General features: G+C 46.2%; 2 protein-coding genes across 5 annotated transcripts in view; both read left to right on the top strand.

The window, feature by feature from the left end:
* Positions 1-866, top strand: part of SEC23B (SEC23 homolog B, COPII coat complex component) — a 33,849-nt gene extending 32,983 nt beyond the window's left edge. For all 4 annotated transcript variants that reach the window (XM_006077245.4, XM_006077244.4, XM_006077247.4 and 1 more), the window contains exon 21: positions 543-866. The gene's annotated coding sequence lies outside the window, so the exon portion shown is untranslated. The remainder of the gene's footprint in view (positions 1-542) is intronic.
* A 5,152-nt stretch (positions 867-6,018) lies between these two features.
* The window catches only part of DTD1 (D-aminoacyl-tRNA deacylase 1), a 78,261-nt gene continuing 67,777 nt past the window's right edge, over positions 6,019-16,502 (top strand). The window contains exons 1-3 of the mRNA XM_025264184.2: positions 6,019-6,176; positions 11,005-11,095; positions 13,542-13,777. Of these exons, the coding sequence (XP_025119969.1) occupies positions 6,134-6,176; positions 11,005-11,095; positions 13,542-13,777 (370 nt within the window). The 5' untranslated portion in view covers positions 6,019-6,133. The remainder of the gene's footprint in view (positions 6,177-11,004; positions 11,096-13,541; positions 13,778-16,502) is intronic.

The following is a 16,502-nucleotide window of genomic DNA, read 5'->3' as shown; positions in this document are numbered from 1 at the left end:
TTTTAAGTGAGTTAAATGTGTATATGAAAAATATATTTCAGTAAAGCTTTTTATGTAAAAACTGCTGATGATTTCGTTTGGTGTTGAAAATTACCAGGGGCCTGAAAGTACACATATCCACTATTGAGCGTTTTAAAACATTTATCTCTGTAGTGGTCATTTGAAAAAAAAAAAAAAAATTATTTATTGACTGCGGGTGTCTTGGTTGTGGCATGTGGGATCTAGTTCCCTGATTAGGGATTGAAATGGGACTCCTTGCATTGGGAACTCCGAGTCTTAGTGTCTGGACTACCAGGGAAGCCCCCTATAGTGGTCATTTTTTAAAAAAAATTATTAAAAAAAATTTCTTTTGACAAACAATGGTGTCAGGAATCTGATGGGGTGGGGTAATTCTTACCTTAGTTTATTTAATTTTCAAGACTCTACTAATAATTCTAATGACTGCTGTATAGTTAGAAATTAGTGATCAACTATACTTTAATTAAAAAAAAAGATAAAAAAGTTAATGATGCAGATGTTCCTTTTTTTTTTTCTTTTTTAAGGTGATAAAGTAGAACAAAAGGATGTCTCAAGAAATGAACTATCTGAGCCCCCACAAGGCTTTTATGTGGAAACGATTGTCACATATAGAGAAGATTTTGTTCCAGTTACTGCCAGGATCATCAATTATTTGAAATCATGGACTAGTGGCCCTGGACCAAAATCATGATTGACTGCTGGACTCTGAAAACAGAACTTTGGTTCAGCATATACATTTGAGAGATACCTTGATTTCCACTTTCCATTTGTGAAAAGTGAATACATTTAAGTTCGCTGTAAAATAAAATAAAAAATAGGCAATAAATATCCCCTTGAAGAAAAGTAAATTGCATATTCAGAGGGTGTTCTTCTGTATTCATAGGAGTGAAAGATTGAAGTGAAATATCATATTGAACTTTGTAAACTTGGTTTTCTGAAATTAGTTGATGTAACTTTATACTTCTTTCATGTTGCTGTCAAACAGAGCTTCTGTGGTCCCTTTAAGATTAGGTTTGGGAAACCTCCACGTTTAGTTTGGGACTTGGAGCAGCCCTTCGTGTACTATATGGGTGCTTGGTAAGTGTATTATGAACTGGGTTGTAACTCCTGGATTCAGTAGACTCCATCAGTTCTTTAGGAGCAGCACAGATACCCTCATCCTTTCAGCTGATGTGGATTAAATCCCAACAGTGGCTACTAGTATTCTAGAGATGGGGGTACAAAGTGAGGATCCGGGTCCCTGCCCTCTGGTGCTGCAGGTTTCTCTCCACTGGTCTCCGTTGGTTGCAAGTGACAAACCCACGTAAATGCACCTAAATCAGAAGGAGATGTATATGAAATACGCGTATGAACGTGGAATTCCCTGGCAGTCCAATGGTTAGGACTTGGAACTTTCACTGCTGGGGGTCCGGGTTCTGTCGTTGGTTGGGCAACTAAGATCCTGTCTGCTGTGTGGTGACAAAAATGGAAAAGAAAAGCTCCGTATAACTTGGAAAAGTATCTCAGATTTTCTTTTCCTTGACATTTTTGAAGGATTATTCTAGTTACTCTGTAGTTGTTGTTCAGTCACTCAGTCGTGTTGGACTCTGTGACCCCATGGAGGATAGCATGCCAGGCTTCCCTGTCCTTCACCATCTCCAGGAGCTTGCTCAAACTCTTGTCCACTGAGTCAGTAATGCCCTCCAGCCATCTCATCCTCTGTCGTCCCCTTCTGCCTTCAATCTGCATTCTGTAGAATGCTCCTTAATTTAGGTTTGGTCTTGCTTCATGATTGGATTCAGATTATATGTTTTTGGCAGACAATACCACTAAAGTGATGCCATGTCTTTCCTCAGTGAAGTATCAGAAGTGTATGATGTTTGTCGTACTACCGGTGATACTATTTTTGGCAACTTAGTGTGTAATACTTTGGCCACCTCATGCGAAGAGTTGACTCACTGGAAAAGACTCTGATGCTGGGAGGGATTGGGGGCAGGAGGAGAAGGGGACGACAGAGGATGAGATGGCTGGATGGCATCACTGACTCGATGGACGTGAGTCTGAGTGAACTCTGGGAGTTGGTGATGGACAGGGAGGCCTGGCGTGCTGCGATTCATGGGGTCACAAAGAGTCGGACACGACTGAGCGACTGACCTGATCTGATCTGAGTGTGTAGTATTTAACATTCCAGCATACTATTTTGTATCTTTTCTGGCCAAATGACTGTTTCTTGTTTTCAACTTGAAACTTTCTCTTCTAGGGGAGGAAAAAGTTTTCCTTATTCTCCTCAGGTCTGAAAAAGTAAAGTGATAGACAAATGAACAGGAGAAAAGCATACAAATTTATATAAAGTTTTCAGCTACCCACTCCAGGACTCTTGCCTGGAGAAGTCCATGGACAGAGGAGACTGGCATGTTACAGTCCTGGGGGTTGCAAAGAGATGACTGAGCGACTTTCACTTCACTTACATGATGTAAGAGTCTTGATAAGGAGATGAAGACCTAAAGAAGCAGGCCTGTGTTTTGTGTGTGTATGTGTGTTTTTGTCATTAAGTTTGCAATTGCACTCATCTCACATGCTAGTAAAGTAATGCTCAAAATTCTCCAAGCCAGGCTTCAGCAATACATGAACCGTGAACTTCCAGATGTTTAAGCTGGTTTTAGAAAAGACAGAGGAACCAGAGATCAAATTGCCAACATCCGCTGGATCATGGAAAAAGCAAGAGTTCCAGAAAAACATCTATTTCTGCTTTATTGACTATGCCAAAGCCTTTGACTGTGTGGATCACAATAAACTGGAAAATTCTGAAAGAGATGGGAATACCAGACCACCTGACCTGCCTCTTGGGAAATCTGTATGCAGGTCAGGAAGCAACAGTTAGAACTGGACATGGAACAACAGACTGGTTCCAAATAGGAAAAGGAGTGCATCAAGGCTGTATACTGTCACCCTGCTTATTTAACTTTTATGCAGAGTACATCCGGAGAAGGCAATGGCACCCCACTCCAGTACTCTTGCCTGGAAAACCCCATGGACGGAGGAGCCTGGTGAGTTGCAGTCCATGGGGTCACTAAGAGTTGGACACGATTGAGCGACTTCACTTTCACTTTTCAGTTTCATGCATTGGAGAAGGAAATGGCAACCAACTCCAGTGTTCTTGGCTGGAGAATCCCAGGGACAGCGGAGCCTGGTGGGCTGCCATCTATGGGGTCGCACAGAGTCGGACATGACTGAAGCAACTTAGCAGCAGCAGCAGCAGCAGCAGAGTACATCATGAGAAATGCTGGGCTGGAAGAAGCACAAGCTGGAATCAAGATTGCCGGGCGAAATATCAATAACCTCAGATATGCAGATGACACCACCCTTATGGCAGAAAGTGAAGAGGAACTAAAAAGCCTCTTGATGAAAGTGAAAGTGGAGAGTGAGAAAGTTGGCTTAAAGCTCAACATTCAGAAAATGAAGATCATGGCATCCGGTCCCATCACTTCATGGGAAATAGATGGGGAAACAGTGTCAGACTTTATTTTTTTGGGCTCCAAAATCACTACAGATGGTGACTGCAGCCATGAAATTAAAAGACGCTTACTCCTTGAAAGAAAAGTTATGATCAACCTAGATAGCATATTGAAAAGCAGAGACATTACTTTGCCAACAAAGGTCCATCTAGTCAAGGCTATGGTTTTTCCAGTGGTCATGTATGGATGTGAGAGTTGGACTGTGAAGAAAGCTGAGTGCTGAAGAATTGATGCTTTTGAACTATGGTGTTGGAGAAGGCTCTTGAGAGTCCCTTGGACTGGAGGAAGATCCAACCAGTCCATTCTGAAGGAGATCAGCCCTGGGTGTTCTTTGGAAGGAATGATACCAAAGCTGAAACTCCAGTACTTTGGCCACCTCATGTGAAGAGTTGACTCATTGGAAAAGACTGTGATGGTGGGAGGGATTGGGGGCAGGAGGAGAAGGGGACGACGGAGGATGAGATGGCTGGATGGCATCACTGACTCGATGGACGTGAGTCTCAGTGAACTCCGGGAGTTGGTGATGGACAGGGAGGCCTGGCGTGCTGCGATTCATGGGGTCGCAAAGAGTCAGACACGACTGAGCGACTGAACTGAACTGAAGAATCATGGAGGAACATGACAGGTTAAGGAATATGAGGTAGGCAAGTAAACTGGAGGAAACTGCAAAGCTTGTTGGTTCAGATTCTTCTTGGTCAGCTTTTGTCTTTGGAAATAAGACTGCTCCTTTCCTCCCGGTATAGAGGGGCATCTCTCACATGAGAGTTTGTGACCTATTTCAGGAGAGAAGGGTCAGGGTGACACAGGCTGAAACCTGGGACCTTCTACCTGAGTGCTTGCACCTGGACAGACGTCAACTCCAGCAACAGGATACAAAGAAACCATAGGGACTACAAATAACAGCACCCATGCACAGTCACAGTGGGGCAGAAATGAACATGGATGTGTGCTCAGTAGCCAAGTCGTGTCTGACTCTTGGGATCCCATGGACTGTAGCCTGACAGGCTTCTCTATCCATAGAATTTCCCAGGCAAGTACACTGGGGTTTGGAGAAGGCAATGGCAACCCACCCCAGTACTCTTGCCTGGAAAACCCCATGGATGGAGGAGCCTGGTAGGCTGCAGACCATGGGGTTGCGAGGAGTTGGACATGACTGAGTGATTTCACTTTCACTTTTCACTTTCATGCATTGGAGAAGGAAATGGCAACCCACTCCAGTGTTCTTGCCTGGAGAATCCCAGGGACAGCGGAGCCTGGTGGGCTGCTGTCTATGGGGTCGCACAGAGTCGGACATGATTGAAGCGACTTAGCAGTAGCAGCAGCATACTGGAGTTGGGTTCCCATTTCCTTCTCCAGGGGATTTTCCCTGACCCAGGGATGGAACCCGAGTCTCCTGCATCGGCAGCTGAATTCTTTACCACTGAGCCACCTGGGAAGCCCACAATTATGAAAACTAAGATACAAAAAGACCATAAACCAGCTGCCATTTCTGAGGTGCTCAGCACAAAAGCAGGGCAGGGAAGACCTGAGTTTGGTTCAGGAATATCAGGAACCCCATTCCTCTGTACCCACCAGCACTATCAGACTGAAGAAGACACACTCAGAGGAGTTTTTTTTTTTTTTTTTTTTTTTAATCTGTGACAATGATTGTTAGGGTAATATTTGTACAGTCCTTTGCAGCTTTCCAAGCACTTTTACACAGTGTATTTTATTCAAACCTTCTAATAATCCTGTGAGAGAGGCCAAATATTAGGATTAGAGAAGGAATTAGAATTACAGAATCATGTATCTCTGCAGGAAACATGACAGGTAGGTCAAATGAGTACTTAAACAGTTTGTTGTTCAATTGCTCAGTTGTGTCCGACTCTGCGATCTCATGGACTGCAGCACACCAGGCTTCCGTCCTTCACCATCTCCCAGAGCTTATTCAAACTCATGTCCGTTGAGTCGGTGATGCCATCCAACCATCTCCTCTGTTGCTCCCTTTTCCTCCTGCCTTCAATGTTTCCCAGCATCAGGGTCTTTTCTAAGGAGTTGGCTCTTCGCATCAGGTGGCAAAGTATTGGGGCTTCAGCATCCGTCCTAATGAATGTTCGGGGTTGATTTCCTTTAGGATTGACCTAAACAGTTAGATGGCTATTTTAGGCAGCAGTTCCTCTTATGTCTGGTTTCTGAGGAGCTGCAGAGGGAGGAAGACAAGGGAAAAGGAATTTGGGAGGATCTGGGGTCAGAGGGGTGGGAAAACGGCAGGAGGAACACGGTTAGGATTAGGAATCAGGACAAAGCTGGGATGCAGGCATGACTGGCGGGATGTGAGCAGAAACTTAGCACCTGTGAGTCTGCCTAGGAGTGGGGGCCGGGAAAGGGGTTGAGTCTGGGCGGGGCTCAGCTCTGGGTGGGCAGGAACGGGGAGTGGGCGGGGCTCACAGCGGGGCGGGGCTACACGGGGGCGGGGCCAACTTACGGAGGGCGGGGCCAACCTGCGGTGGGCGAGTCCGGTGGGGCCGCGCCGGGGCGCGCTTCCGGGTGTCCCCGGCAGAGGGCGCCGGCCGCCGCGCCGCCCGCGGAGTCCCCGAGGCCGGAAGCCGCCCGGCGCCGCCCCGCTCGCCGCAGCCGCCGCCATGAAGGCCGTGGTGCAGCGCGTCACCCGGGCCAGCGTCACAGGTCAGTCGGGCGGGGCCGGGAGGAGCCGCCCTGACCCCGCGCCCGGTCGCCCCTGCCAAGGGTTCTCCCGGGCGCCGCCCACGGGCGATCCCAGCCCCGCGGCCCCGAGCACCCCCACCGCCCCTCCGTACCCCGGCCCGCGGCGCTCTCAAAGGGCCGCCGGGTCTCCGCTGAGGGACGCGGTGGCCGTCGTCTTCAGCGGCGCTTGCTTTTGTTCTGAGCGCGGACGGCCGCGCCCCCGGGCGTCCCCCGGCCCGCCCTTCCGCGGGGTGTTGTAGGGCTGCGCGTGGGGGGGGCGTCTCCGGAGCGCGCAGCTCCTCCCCAGCCGCTCCCCTCGGCGTTTGTGCCTTTCTCTCCCCCGACACCCCCCCGGGTTTTCTCCGTGTCTCGGTCTTCCTGGAGCTGGACGCCCCGCGAGGTGCGCGCCCCTGACAGGTGTTCGCAGGGGCTGGTTCTGAGCGTGTCCGCCCCCGTAACCCGGGGAGACTCTGAAGCATCAGGAGGCGTTTCTTTCCGCCAGTCTCTCGTGGACCGAGCCTCGCGGCCCTCAGTCTTTCTCCTGGTCACATGTGGTCTCGTGTGGACATCAGGGGTCCAGATGACTAGTGGGTACAAGGGAATCGTTTCAAAACTCAGACAAGATCATAAAGATGTTAACATTTATTATTATTATTTTTTGGAATGACTAACTTTACATTGTCTTCTAGTCTTTCCTATTCTTATTGGCAGAATTCTAGTATTGTTTCCCTTGTAGATAACCCTGCCCTCAAACCAGTGTATATACCAAACGCGTGTTTTTGTGTCCAAGAAAGTATAGCTCTAAGAACAAAACAGCAAACTCCCCTAAAGAAACCATCAAACTCGGTAAAACCATGTATTTAAATCTGAGAGTCTACTTTTCAGTCCTGCAACATGATTTCTAACGTGTTTTGGTAGCTGGTTTGCGATATGGTCTTGGAGTAACGGGGGATAGTGTAACTCTGGGGTTTATTGCCTTTTTTTTTTTTTTTTTTTGAGAAGAATTTTGCAGTCTGCTCAATGTGATCGTCATGAGCAGCGAGCAAACTTTGCAGAATGTTAAGTTTTGGTCCTAACCGACAACTCTCCATTCTGCCAATCTGATTAAAAACATGATTCTGTGAGATTAGCTGCATAGTTTGAATGATTTTAGCTTACTATTTAAATTATATGCTTTGGATTAAAAACAACATAGAAACCATCCTGCATGTTAAGGGAAAAAAAAGAAAAAACACGCAAGAGTGCTAACTGTGGTTAGGAGTTAATAAGATGGAATTCTCTCGCAGTGCTGGAGGAGCCTTTGGTTAGCCAGGCCTTCTCCTGGAATTACAACAGAGAGATTTTCTGATTGCTTTAGGATGTGACTGGCTCCGCTGCCACGTGGCCTTTCGTGAGTGGCATTTTATTTCAAAGGTTCTAAAATGTCACTTCCGATTTTATGAGTGACAGAGGAGAATATTAGGAGTCACATTATATAGTAGCCTCCTTTATGAACATGGTCCGGCACATTGATGCCTTAGCGTGGTTATTATGATCATCTAATTTTAAAAGCTTTAAAATGATGGAACATTTCAGACATATTCATATGGTTACATGGATGGAACAGGACAGTAATCCCCATGTCTATCACTCAGCTTTTTCTTTAATTTTTATTGGAGTATAGTTGACTCACAATGGTGTGTTTTAGGTGCATAGCAAAGTGAATCAGTTACACATATACATGCGTACCTCTCTTTTAGATTCGTCACTCAGCTTTATGAGCTGAAATCTGAATAGATTCATAGAATGTTGGAAAGAGATTGGTTGGGTTTGAATGGATTAATTAGGTGGTGAATTCTTCTCAAAGAAGAGGTCTTGTATGGTGCCAACATACATGGCATCAAATAAACTATTTTAGTTTACTTATAAACTAAATAAATTTATATTTATACAAAATAAATTTATATTGACTAAATATCTCAGGTCTTTCCTAGCCCTGTGTTTTTTCCCTTTAGAAATCCATTTGTCTATAATAAAACATCCCTAGGGAGGGGCATAACTTCTCCAAAAGGAAAGTGTCATTTCAAGGCTTTGGTGCATAATTTGCTTATTAGGACAATACCACATTATGAAAATGTTGAAACTCTTCACATAGTGATTTGAAACACTTCAAATTGTGATTCTACTTCTGAGGATTCATCTACGAAGTTAATCCTAATTATGGAAAAAGCTTTAGAGGGATGAACCAGCAGAGCCCAGAGGTGTCTTCGGGCAGTGACACTGCTCTGCATGATAGTGTCATGGTGGAGACATGTCGTGAGACATCTGTTCAAACCCCCACAGCACCAAGAGTGACCCTTGGTGTAAACTGTGGACTTTGAATGATGATGTGTCCATGGAGGTTCATTGTCTGGAACAAATATACCATCTGATGAGGGATGTTGGTGGTGGGGGGACTGTATGGGGGCAGGGTATATGGGAAGCCTCTGTACCTTCTGTTCAATTTTGCTATGAACCTAAAACTATGCTATACAGGAACGTCTGTTTAAAAAAAAAGGACTTTAGTGTCCAAAGATTTTCACCACAGTGTTATTTATTGAAGTGAGAACTTGAAAGCAAGCCATTTATCTGGCCAAATAGGATGCTTAGTCCGTCCATGGATAGAATGCAGCTGTTTCACTGGATGGGCTGCAACTAAAAGATGTTTAGGAAAAGCTCATAATGTGAAAACATGCCCATGTGCTGTTAAAAGATGAGACACAAAAAATTATATACAATATTATTCGGTAGTTGAGAACAAATATGGAGTAAAATCTGTGAGTGGAGAAATCTCAAAAGGAAATCAATCAGTAACATACTAAAGTGCTTGTCTTTGGGTGTTCTGTGTTCTTTTTTTCTTTCCTGTTTTTTAAAAAAATTTCTGTAATGCATATGGCATTACTTTAATGGTGGACATAGTTCAATAATCATTTTTTCAGTTTTTAAAATATACTCTGGGGAAAAATTTTAAAATATTGATATTGTAAGAAAATAATATGGATTTAATTAAAGAACAAATAGAGCCAAAGTTTTCTAAAGCCATACAAACAGGCAAACAACCCTGAGTGTTTACTGGTTATGTCAGGATAGATGATTTTGGTTTCATATTTTGAATCAGTGGTTCATCACTCATAGTCCATTATAAAAAAAAAGCACAGAAGAAAATATTAAAATGTTTGTTTTTTTAAAGTATAAAAATAAGAGACATTAAGCTGTAAAAAGAGTTATTTAAGGAATAAGTTGAGACATGTACTTTCCTGGTTTCTGACTGTCAGATGCCTGCAGGAATGGGGGGTTTCTCATTCTTTCCTGAGCTTGCAGGATGTGGTACATGGCACAGTATGCGATGCCTTGTCAGGAACATTTATGGATATTATCATCCAGCAGAAGCAGACAGCAAAAAAATGTCAGAGTTGACCCTTCTCTGGATTGGAACATTAGGTCAGTACAGAATAAACTAACCAAACATCAATAATCTAATGAGCTTCAGTAACAAGTTGGCCCTAAAATTGAAAATTATGAAGATAAACATTTGAAATATGGCTTTAGTTTGACCCCCATAATAATGTTTCTTGCTTAAGTAGTGTGCCACCATTGATAAAATGGTAGTGTTGTGTACTTGCTGTTTAGTCCCTAAGTCGTATCTGACTCTTGCGACCCCATAGACTGTAGTCTACCCAGCTTCTCTGTCCATGGGATTTCCCAGGCAAAAACACTGGAGTGGGTTGCCATTTCCTTCTCCTGGGGATCTTCCTAGCCCAGGGATGGAATCTGCATCTCCTGCATTGGCAGGTGGATTCTTTACCACTGAGCCACCAGGGAAGCCCAGAGTGTACAGTTGACTCTGCTGCTGCTGCTGCTGCTAAGTCGCTTCAGTCGTGTCCGACTCTGTGCGACCCCATAGATGGCAGCGCACCAAGCTCCCCTGTTCCTGGGATTCTCCAGGCAAGAACACTGGAGTGGGTTGCCATTTCCTTCTCCAATGCATGAAAGTGAAAAATGAAAGTGAAGTCACTCAGTCGTGTCTGACTCTTTGCGACCCCATGGACTGCAGCCCACCAGGCTCCTCCATCCATGGGATTTTCCAGGCAAGAGTACTGGAGTGGGTTGCCATTGCCTTCTCCGACAGTTGACTCTAAATACACGCAAATATTTGAAATAGAAATCTGTGTTCAGAGAATTTTCTTTTTTATGGGTGGGGTGCATCATTCAAAAAGATTTGGAGGTCATTGGCTTATAATGCAACATTAGTAATAAACTGGGAAATAATAGAATTTTGCTGACTTGAAGCTTAACTTTTAAGGTGTATTTTTTATGTATATTTCTCTTTTCTGCAGTTAGTAGAGAAATCATTTATTTTGTATGACATAAATGTTTCTGCATTCTGTATTGTGTTACCCAGTTTGCTGATTTTCAAGAAAAGCAAGTATTTCCTTTCTGAGAACTAACAGAGCTAAGCTGGATTCTCTGGGAGGAAAGCTCTGTTGTTACAGATGGGCAGACTCATAGAAAATTTCAGGTGTCTCACTCATGGTAACACAAATGAACATGAGGCCTGAAAATCATGTGTCACGGTTGTTCACTTCACAACTCATTCATTCCAGATATAAAATCAGAATGGGCAGCTATGATCATAATACTGAGTTAATGTAAGCTCTTACATGTTTCAGTACCTATGGCCTTTGCCAAAGAAGTTACAAGTGCAGTGTTTAAGCTTTCCTGTGGATACTCATATGTGCTTCATGGCACCTTCCTGGTTCTGAGTCTCTTTTCCCTTTTGTTGCCTTCCCAGTTGGAGGAGAGCAGATAAGCGCCATCGGACGGGGCATCTGCGTGTTGCTGGGTATTTCCTTGGAAGATACGCAGAAGGAACTGGAGCACATGTAAGAGGCATCTTATCTTACATTCCACATCACTGCTGTTCTGGTGGGACACGTGCTGGTTGTCCAGCTAGCTGGCTGGTTCTTTATATAATATATACACACAGACATATACATGTATGTATATATAGGCACTTCCCTGGTGGTCCGGTGGCTGAGACTCCATGCTCTCCATGTCGGGGGCCTCAGGTTCAATCCCTGGTCAGGGAACTAGATCTCACATGCTGCAACTAAAGATCTTGCATATGCCAAAAAGAATATTGAAGATCCTATGTGCTGCTACTAAGACCCAGTGCAGCCAAATAAATATATAACAGAACTTTAAAAAAAGATACATATATGTATATACACACACACACGGAACTTCCGTAGTGTTTTGCTCCTGTAAAGTGAGCCTCTGTCACTTTCATCTGTGTGCCTTTCGATGCAGTGTGGCCACCTCTGTGTCACGGACGAGGAGGGCAGGGAAGAGCTGTCACCTGGCGGGTGACGTCAGTGGCGGGCTGGAGCACAGCTCAGCCTCTGTCCCTGTGTGCTCTTGCAGCTTCGAGCCATTCTCCTAATGCAAACACTGAGCCTCTTTTCACATGAATAGTTTATGTTCCCAGTTTAAGCTGCACTGTCTGGGCCCTGTTACATATGTCAGAAATGCTCAGTTGTTCACTGGACACATGAGGATCTGCAGGTCAGTGAGGTTACGTTACCTGCTGACGGTCGTGCACATGTACGTAGCACAAAGCCTGACTCCAGACTAGAACCTGGGCTGCCCGACCTGGAAGCCGGTGCTCTCTCTTCTAAGGTGGGAGCTTTGTCACTGTTGTTGCCTGACTGGCCTGTCCTCACGTTTCCTCTCCCCAGCACTATCTGGCATGCTTTCTTCCAAGGCTTGGATCTGTTTTCTCTCTGCCCTTTGGTGCCCAGAGCAAAGGTGCAGCAGCGCCCAGTAATCCCTTTTGTGTTAGGTTGAAAACCAGACTTGGAACCGAATTCCTGCTAAGGTGTTACTGTCTGGCAAGGACCATTCAGTACCACTTCACGAATGTCAGTGTTTCTATAGCTGTCCCTCAGATACACAGGAGGCTGGGGGTGGTGTAGGGGTTAAAAGCTGGGGCCTGGGTCTGAATCTTTCTGTGGCTCTGACAAAATGGAGAGCTAGTACGTAACTTGGTGGTTCAGAGAGAGGACTCAACAGAAGGTGGACCTCAGCCATGGAAAAGGGGCCATGGACATGTCCCCTGCAGAAGGCGCCTACAAAACTGGTGGCGAGCGAGTATTTGTAGAGGCTCTGAACATGTCTTTAGCATCATCCACACAGGTGGGTTCAGGGGGTGGAATTGCAGCTTGCATGGAAATAGTTGTTTGTTATTTGTCTCAAGTCTGACCTTATAAATGTTAGCCAGTCCTCTTCCTTGCTGAGGTGGGTGTCCTTTGTTATCCCCACATACAGGGAAAGCCCCTCTGGTTATAAGGAGCCTGTGACATGGTTGTCAAAATGTCTCTCCCCAGATCTTCCTGCATTTCTGCACTGACCATGAGTTTTCTCCAGGGTATTTGCTGAATTGTTAAAAAGGGTCATCATTTACCCCTGTGTAAAGATTGAATTCTCTAGAAAATAGAACTGAGCTCATGTTTTGATATGATCCTCAAGCTCCAGCTTGAAGGAGCAGATAGTGAAGGGCTCGTCATCTCAGCTCCATTTCCCACTGGAAGCTCTGTGAATTTGAGGGGCTGATAAAAGAAAAGAAAGGACTGTTATTATCCCATTCGGAGAAGGCAGTGGCACCCCATTCCAGTACTCTTGCCTGGAAAATCCCATGGACGGAGGAGCCTGGAAGGCTGCAGTCCATGGGGTCGCTGAAGGTTGGACACGACTGAGCGACTTCACTTTCACTTCTCACTTAAATGCATTGGAGAAGGAAATGGCAACCCACTCCAGTGTTCTTGCCTGGAGAATTCCAGGGATGGGGGAGCCTGGTGGGCTGCCATCTATGGGGTTGCACAGAGTCGGACACAACTGAAGCGACTTAGCAGCAGCAGCAGCAGCAGCAACAGCAGCAGCTTTATCCCATTACTGAAGGGCTCAGACGGTAAAGAGTTTGCCCACAATGCGGGAGGCCCAGGTTCGATTCTTGGGTGGCGAAGAACCCCTGGAGAAGGAAATGGCAACCCATTCCAGTATTCTTGTCTGGGAAATCCCATGGACAGAGGAGCCTGACGGGCTACAGTCCATGGGGTCCAGAAGAGTCTGACACAACTTAGTGACCAGCACTCTCACTTTTTACTGATGAGGCGCAGGGAGGAAAGGAACTTGCCCGAGGTCATCCGTTGTGTAGGCGATGGAGCCAGCACAGTGTCCCCCGTCTGCAGAGCACTGGTGACATTTTAGGGGCATGGGTGTGTCTGGGGTCTTGTGGGTCTCTAGGTGGCTCTCACCCGGGTTTTCCCCCAGGGTCCGGAAGATCTTAAACCTGCGTGTATTTGAGGATGAAAGTGGGAAACACTGGTCGAAGAGCGTGATGGACAAGCAGTACGAGGTGCTGTGTGTCAGCCAGTTCACCCTGCAGTGTGTCCTCAAGGGGAACAAGCCCGACTTCCACCTGGCCATGCCTGCAGAGCAGGCCGAGTCCTTCTACAAGGGCTTCCTGGAGCAACTACGCAAGGCCTACAGGCCAGAGCTCGTCAAAGGTAGGTGGGGTCCCCCAGGGGATAGGGGGGCAGTGTCCCCAGGACATTTTCCAGCAGGGGACCAACAGTCTGCAGATGGAACATTTCCTTTCCAGAAAGTTCACTGGTTATACTTATTACTTTTTTTTTAATTGGGGTATAATTGCTTTATAATGTCGTGTTAGTTTCTGCTGTACAACAACAGTGAATCAGCTATATGTATATATATGTGGGCTTCCCAGGTGGTTCAGTGGGTAGAACCTCCTGCCAGTGCAGGAGACGTAAGAGATGCGGGCTCGATCCCTGGGTGGGGAAGATCCTCTGGAGGAGGAAATGGCAACCCACTCCAGTATTCTTGACTAGAGAATCCCGTGGACAGAGGAGCCTGGTGGGCTACAGTCCATGGGATTGCACAGTCGGACCTGATTGAAGCGACTTAGCACGCACACATACGTATATCCCCTCCCTCTTTGACCTCCCTCCCTCCCTCCCCCATCCCACCCATCTAGGTTATCACAGAGCCCTGAGCCGAGTGCCCTTGTGCTATATAGTAGTTTATTATTTTGTTAAAACCACATTGGAGCCGCTGCCCCTGCCGCTGCCATGTGTGTCCTCTGAAGGCCGCGTGGTACCATTCACCCTTCTCCGTGCTTCTGTCCACGTTTGAGGTGTGTCGTGGTGCAGCAGCGCACAGGATGCAGGGTGCTTTGTTCTGGTTGTTTACCCTGCCTGACGAGGAATGCAACTGCCGGCCGCAGAGGGGAGTCGCGTGTCCTCTTAAATTTCTAGGAGCCATACTAAAAAAAGGAAAAAGAAACAAGCACAACTTGTGTGCAGGACACCCCCAGGGTTCTGATTTGACCCCGCAGTCAGTGTAGAGAGTTCCTGATGAGCGTTCTTCTTTCCTGCCTTGTACTGAAGCTTTCTGCTCACTGTGCACCTCGATCCAGGCCCACCCCGTTTCCAGCACCCCGTGGCCGCGTGTGGCTCTCTGCTGGTGTGTGAACAGTGTAGACTTAACCACTGGTTGTGGGAGATGCCATCCAAGCTTCATCGACCAAGAGGGAGCCTAGAAAATGCCTGAGAAGAGTGGGCCTGGTTTGTAGGAGAACTGTGAATCCAACATTATGAATTTTCTTCTGAGGGCCATTCACCTCTAGTCAGTTTTCATGTTTCAGGGGACGAGTTGCATTTAGACCATCCTAGTGTGCCTTTCGGAGAAGGCAATGTTACCCTACTCCAGTATTCTTGCCTGGAAAATCCCGTGGATGGAGGAGCCTGGTGGGCTGCAGTCTGTGGGGTTGCTAAGAGTTGGACATGACCGAGCGACTTCACTTTCACTTTTCACTTTCATGCATTGGAGAAGGAAATGGCAACCCACTCCAGTGTTCTTGCCTGGAGAATCCCAGGGACGGGGGAGCCTGGTGGGCTACTGTCTATGGGGTCGCACAGAGTCAGACATGGCTGAAGCGACTTAGCAGCAGCAGCAGCAGCAGCAGTGTGCCTTTTGCTTCAGCTACTGGGAAAGCATATTTAGCCTCCTTTGGTGATGAACCTCAGGGTGAGACCGCAGGATGACCACTTCTGTGTCTGATCAACCACAGCTGTGTCTGCTGCTGCTGTCAGCCTCCTGTAGACATTTAGCTGTTGTCACCAGTTAATTCTGTAGTTTTTCCTGTTCTTTAACTTTCTCTCTCTGGGTTAAATAAACCTAGGTCCCTTTTTTATTGGGCCTGTTTTCAACCATAAGTGATAAATGTCATGACCTGACTCTGGAGTTCTGTAGCAGAACCCCACCTCAAGGGCCGTCAGCTCCTCAGATCGGTCGTGTTCAGAGGAGTTTTGTCCCAGTTCCTCACTGGTATTTCTTTTAAATTAAATTTTCCTCTTATGTGAAGTGTCCAGTTGCCAAAAGGACAGATGGGTTCTATGTGATCAGGACCCTCTCACCTTAAGTCAAGTCCTGCCCTTGACTTGGGTCCTGGTAGAGAAGGAATACACATACCTCATCTGGGAACATCCCAGTTTAGAATTCCATGGACAAGTCTGGTCGTGGACGTCCACTGGGGTCCTCTGTCCAACATGGCTTTGCTACAAACAAGGTTCTTCCCCCAATTAGGAGTTCAGTGCTTTGAATAATGATGTTTCTTTGCTGAGCCAGGGATTAACTGCTGTCAGCATTGTGTCATCTGCCTGCCGTGTAGAATCATCCCATTTCTGAGTAACCTCAGATGTGTTTGAGGCTGCACCAAGTTCCTTAGAAGGATGAGCACCAGGAATATCACAGAAGCACGGGAGAGAGCCCTTTCTGTGGGACATGAGTGATGGTTGTCAGGGAACTCGCGGGTGAAAACAAGGCCACTTTCACTGAAGCCCTTCAATACGAGTGTTCCATGTACCGTTAAGTGCTTTGTGTTCCTAAAAACAGCTCTTACTTTTTGAAAAGATGTGTATTTTGTCCAGGTCATTATGTGAAGTGCCTGAAGCAGTGTACTGTAAACTCTATAATTTTTTAAAGGATCAGAATTTACGCTCATGGGATATGGTACATCAGATCATTCTGATGAAAAGCCAACATGGATGATGCCAGGGGTTTTAATCAGAATTTATTTTCAGCTGCTTTGGGCTTTTAGAGGCCCTACGGTGATCTCCCGTGCCTTGCTTGCTCTTCTGTAGTGGAACAAAGTGCAGGGAGTATGTTTTACACGCTTACTGTCGTTGGGTTAATTTTGAGATTCTGGCTTTC

This window comes from Bubalus bubalis, chromosome 14 (assembly GCF_019923935.1).
Source record: "Bubalus bubalis isolate 160015118507 breed Murrah chromosome 14, NDDB_SH_1, whole genome shotgun sequence".
Taxonomy (NCBI): domain Eukaryota; kingdom Metazoa; phylum Chordata; class Mammalia; order Artiodactyla; family Bovidae; genus Bubalus; species Bubalus bubalis.
The sequence above is the reverse complement of the archived record's forward strand: the minus strand, read 5'-3'. Positions and strand labels throughout refer to the sequence as shown.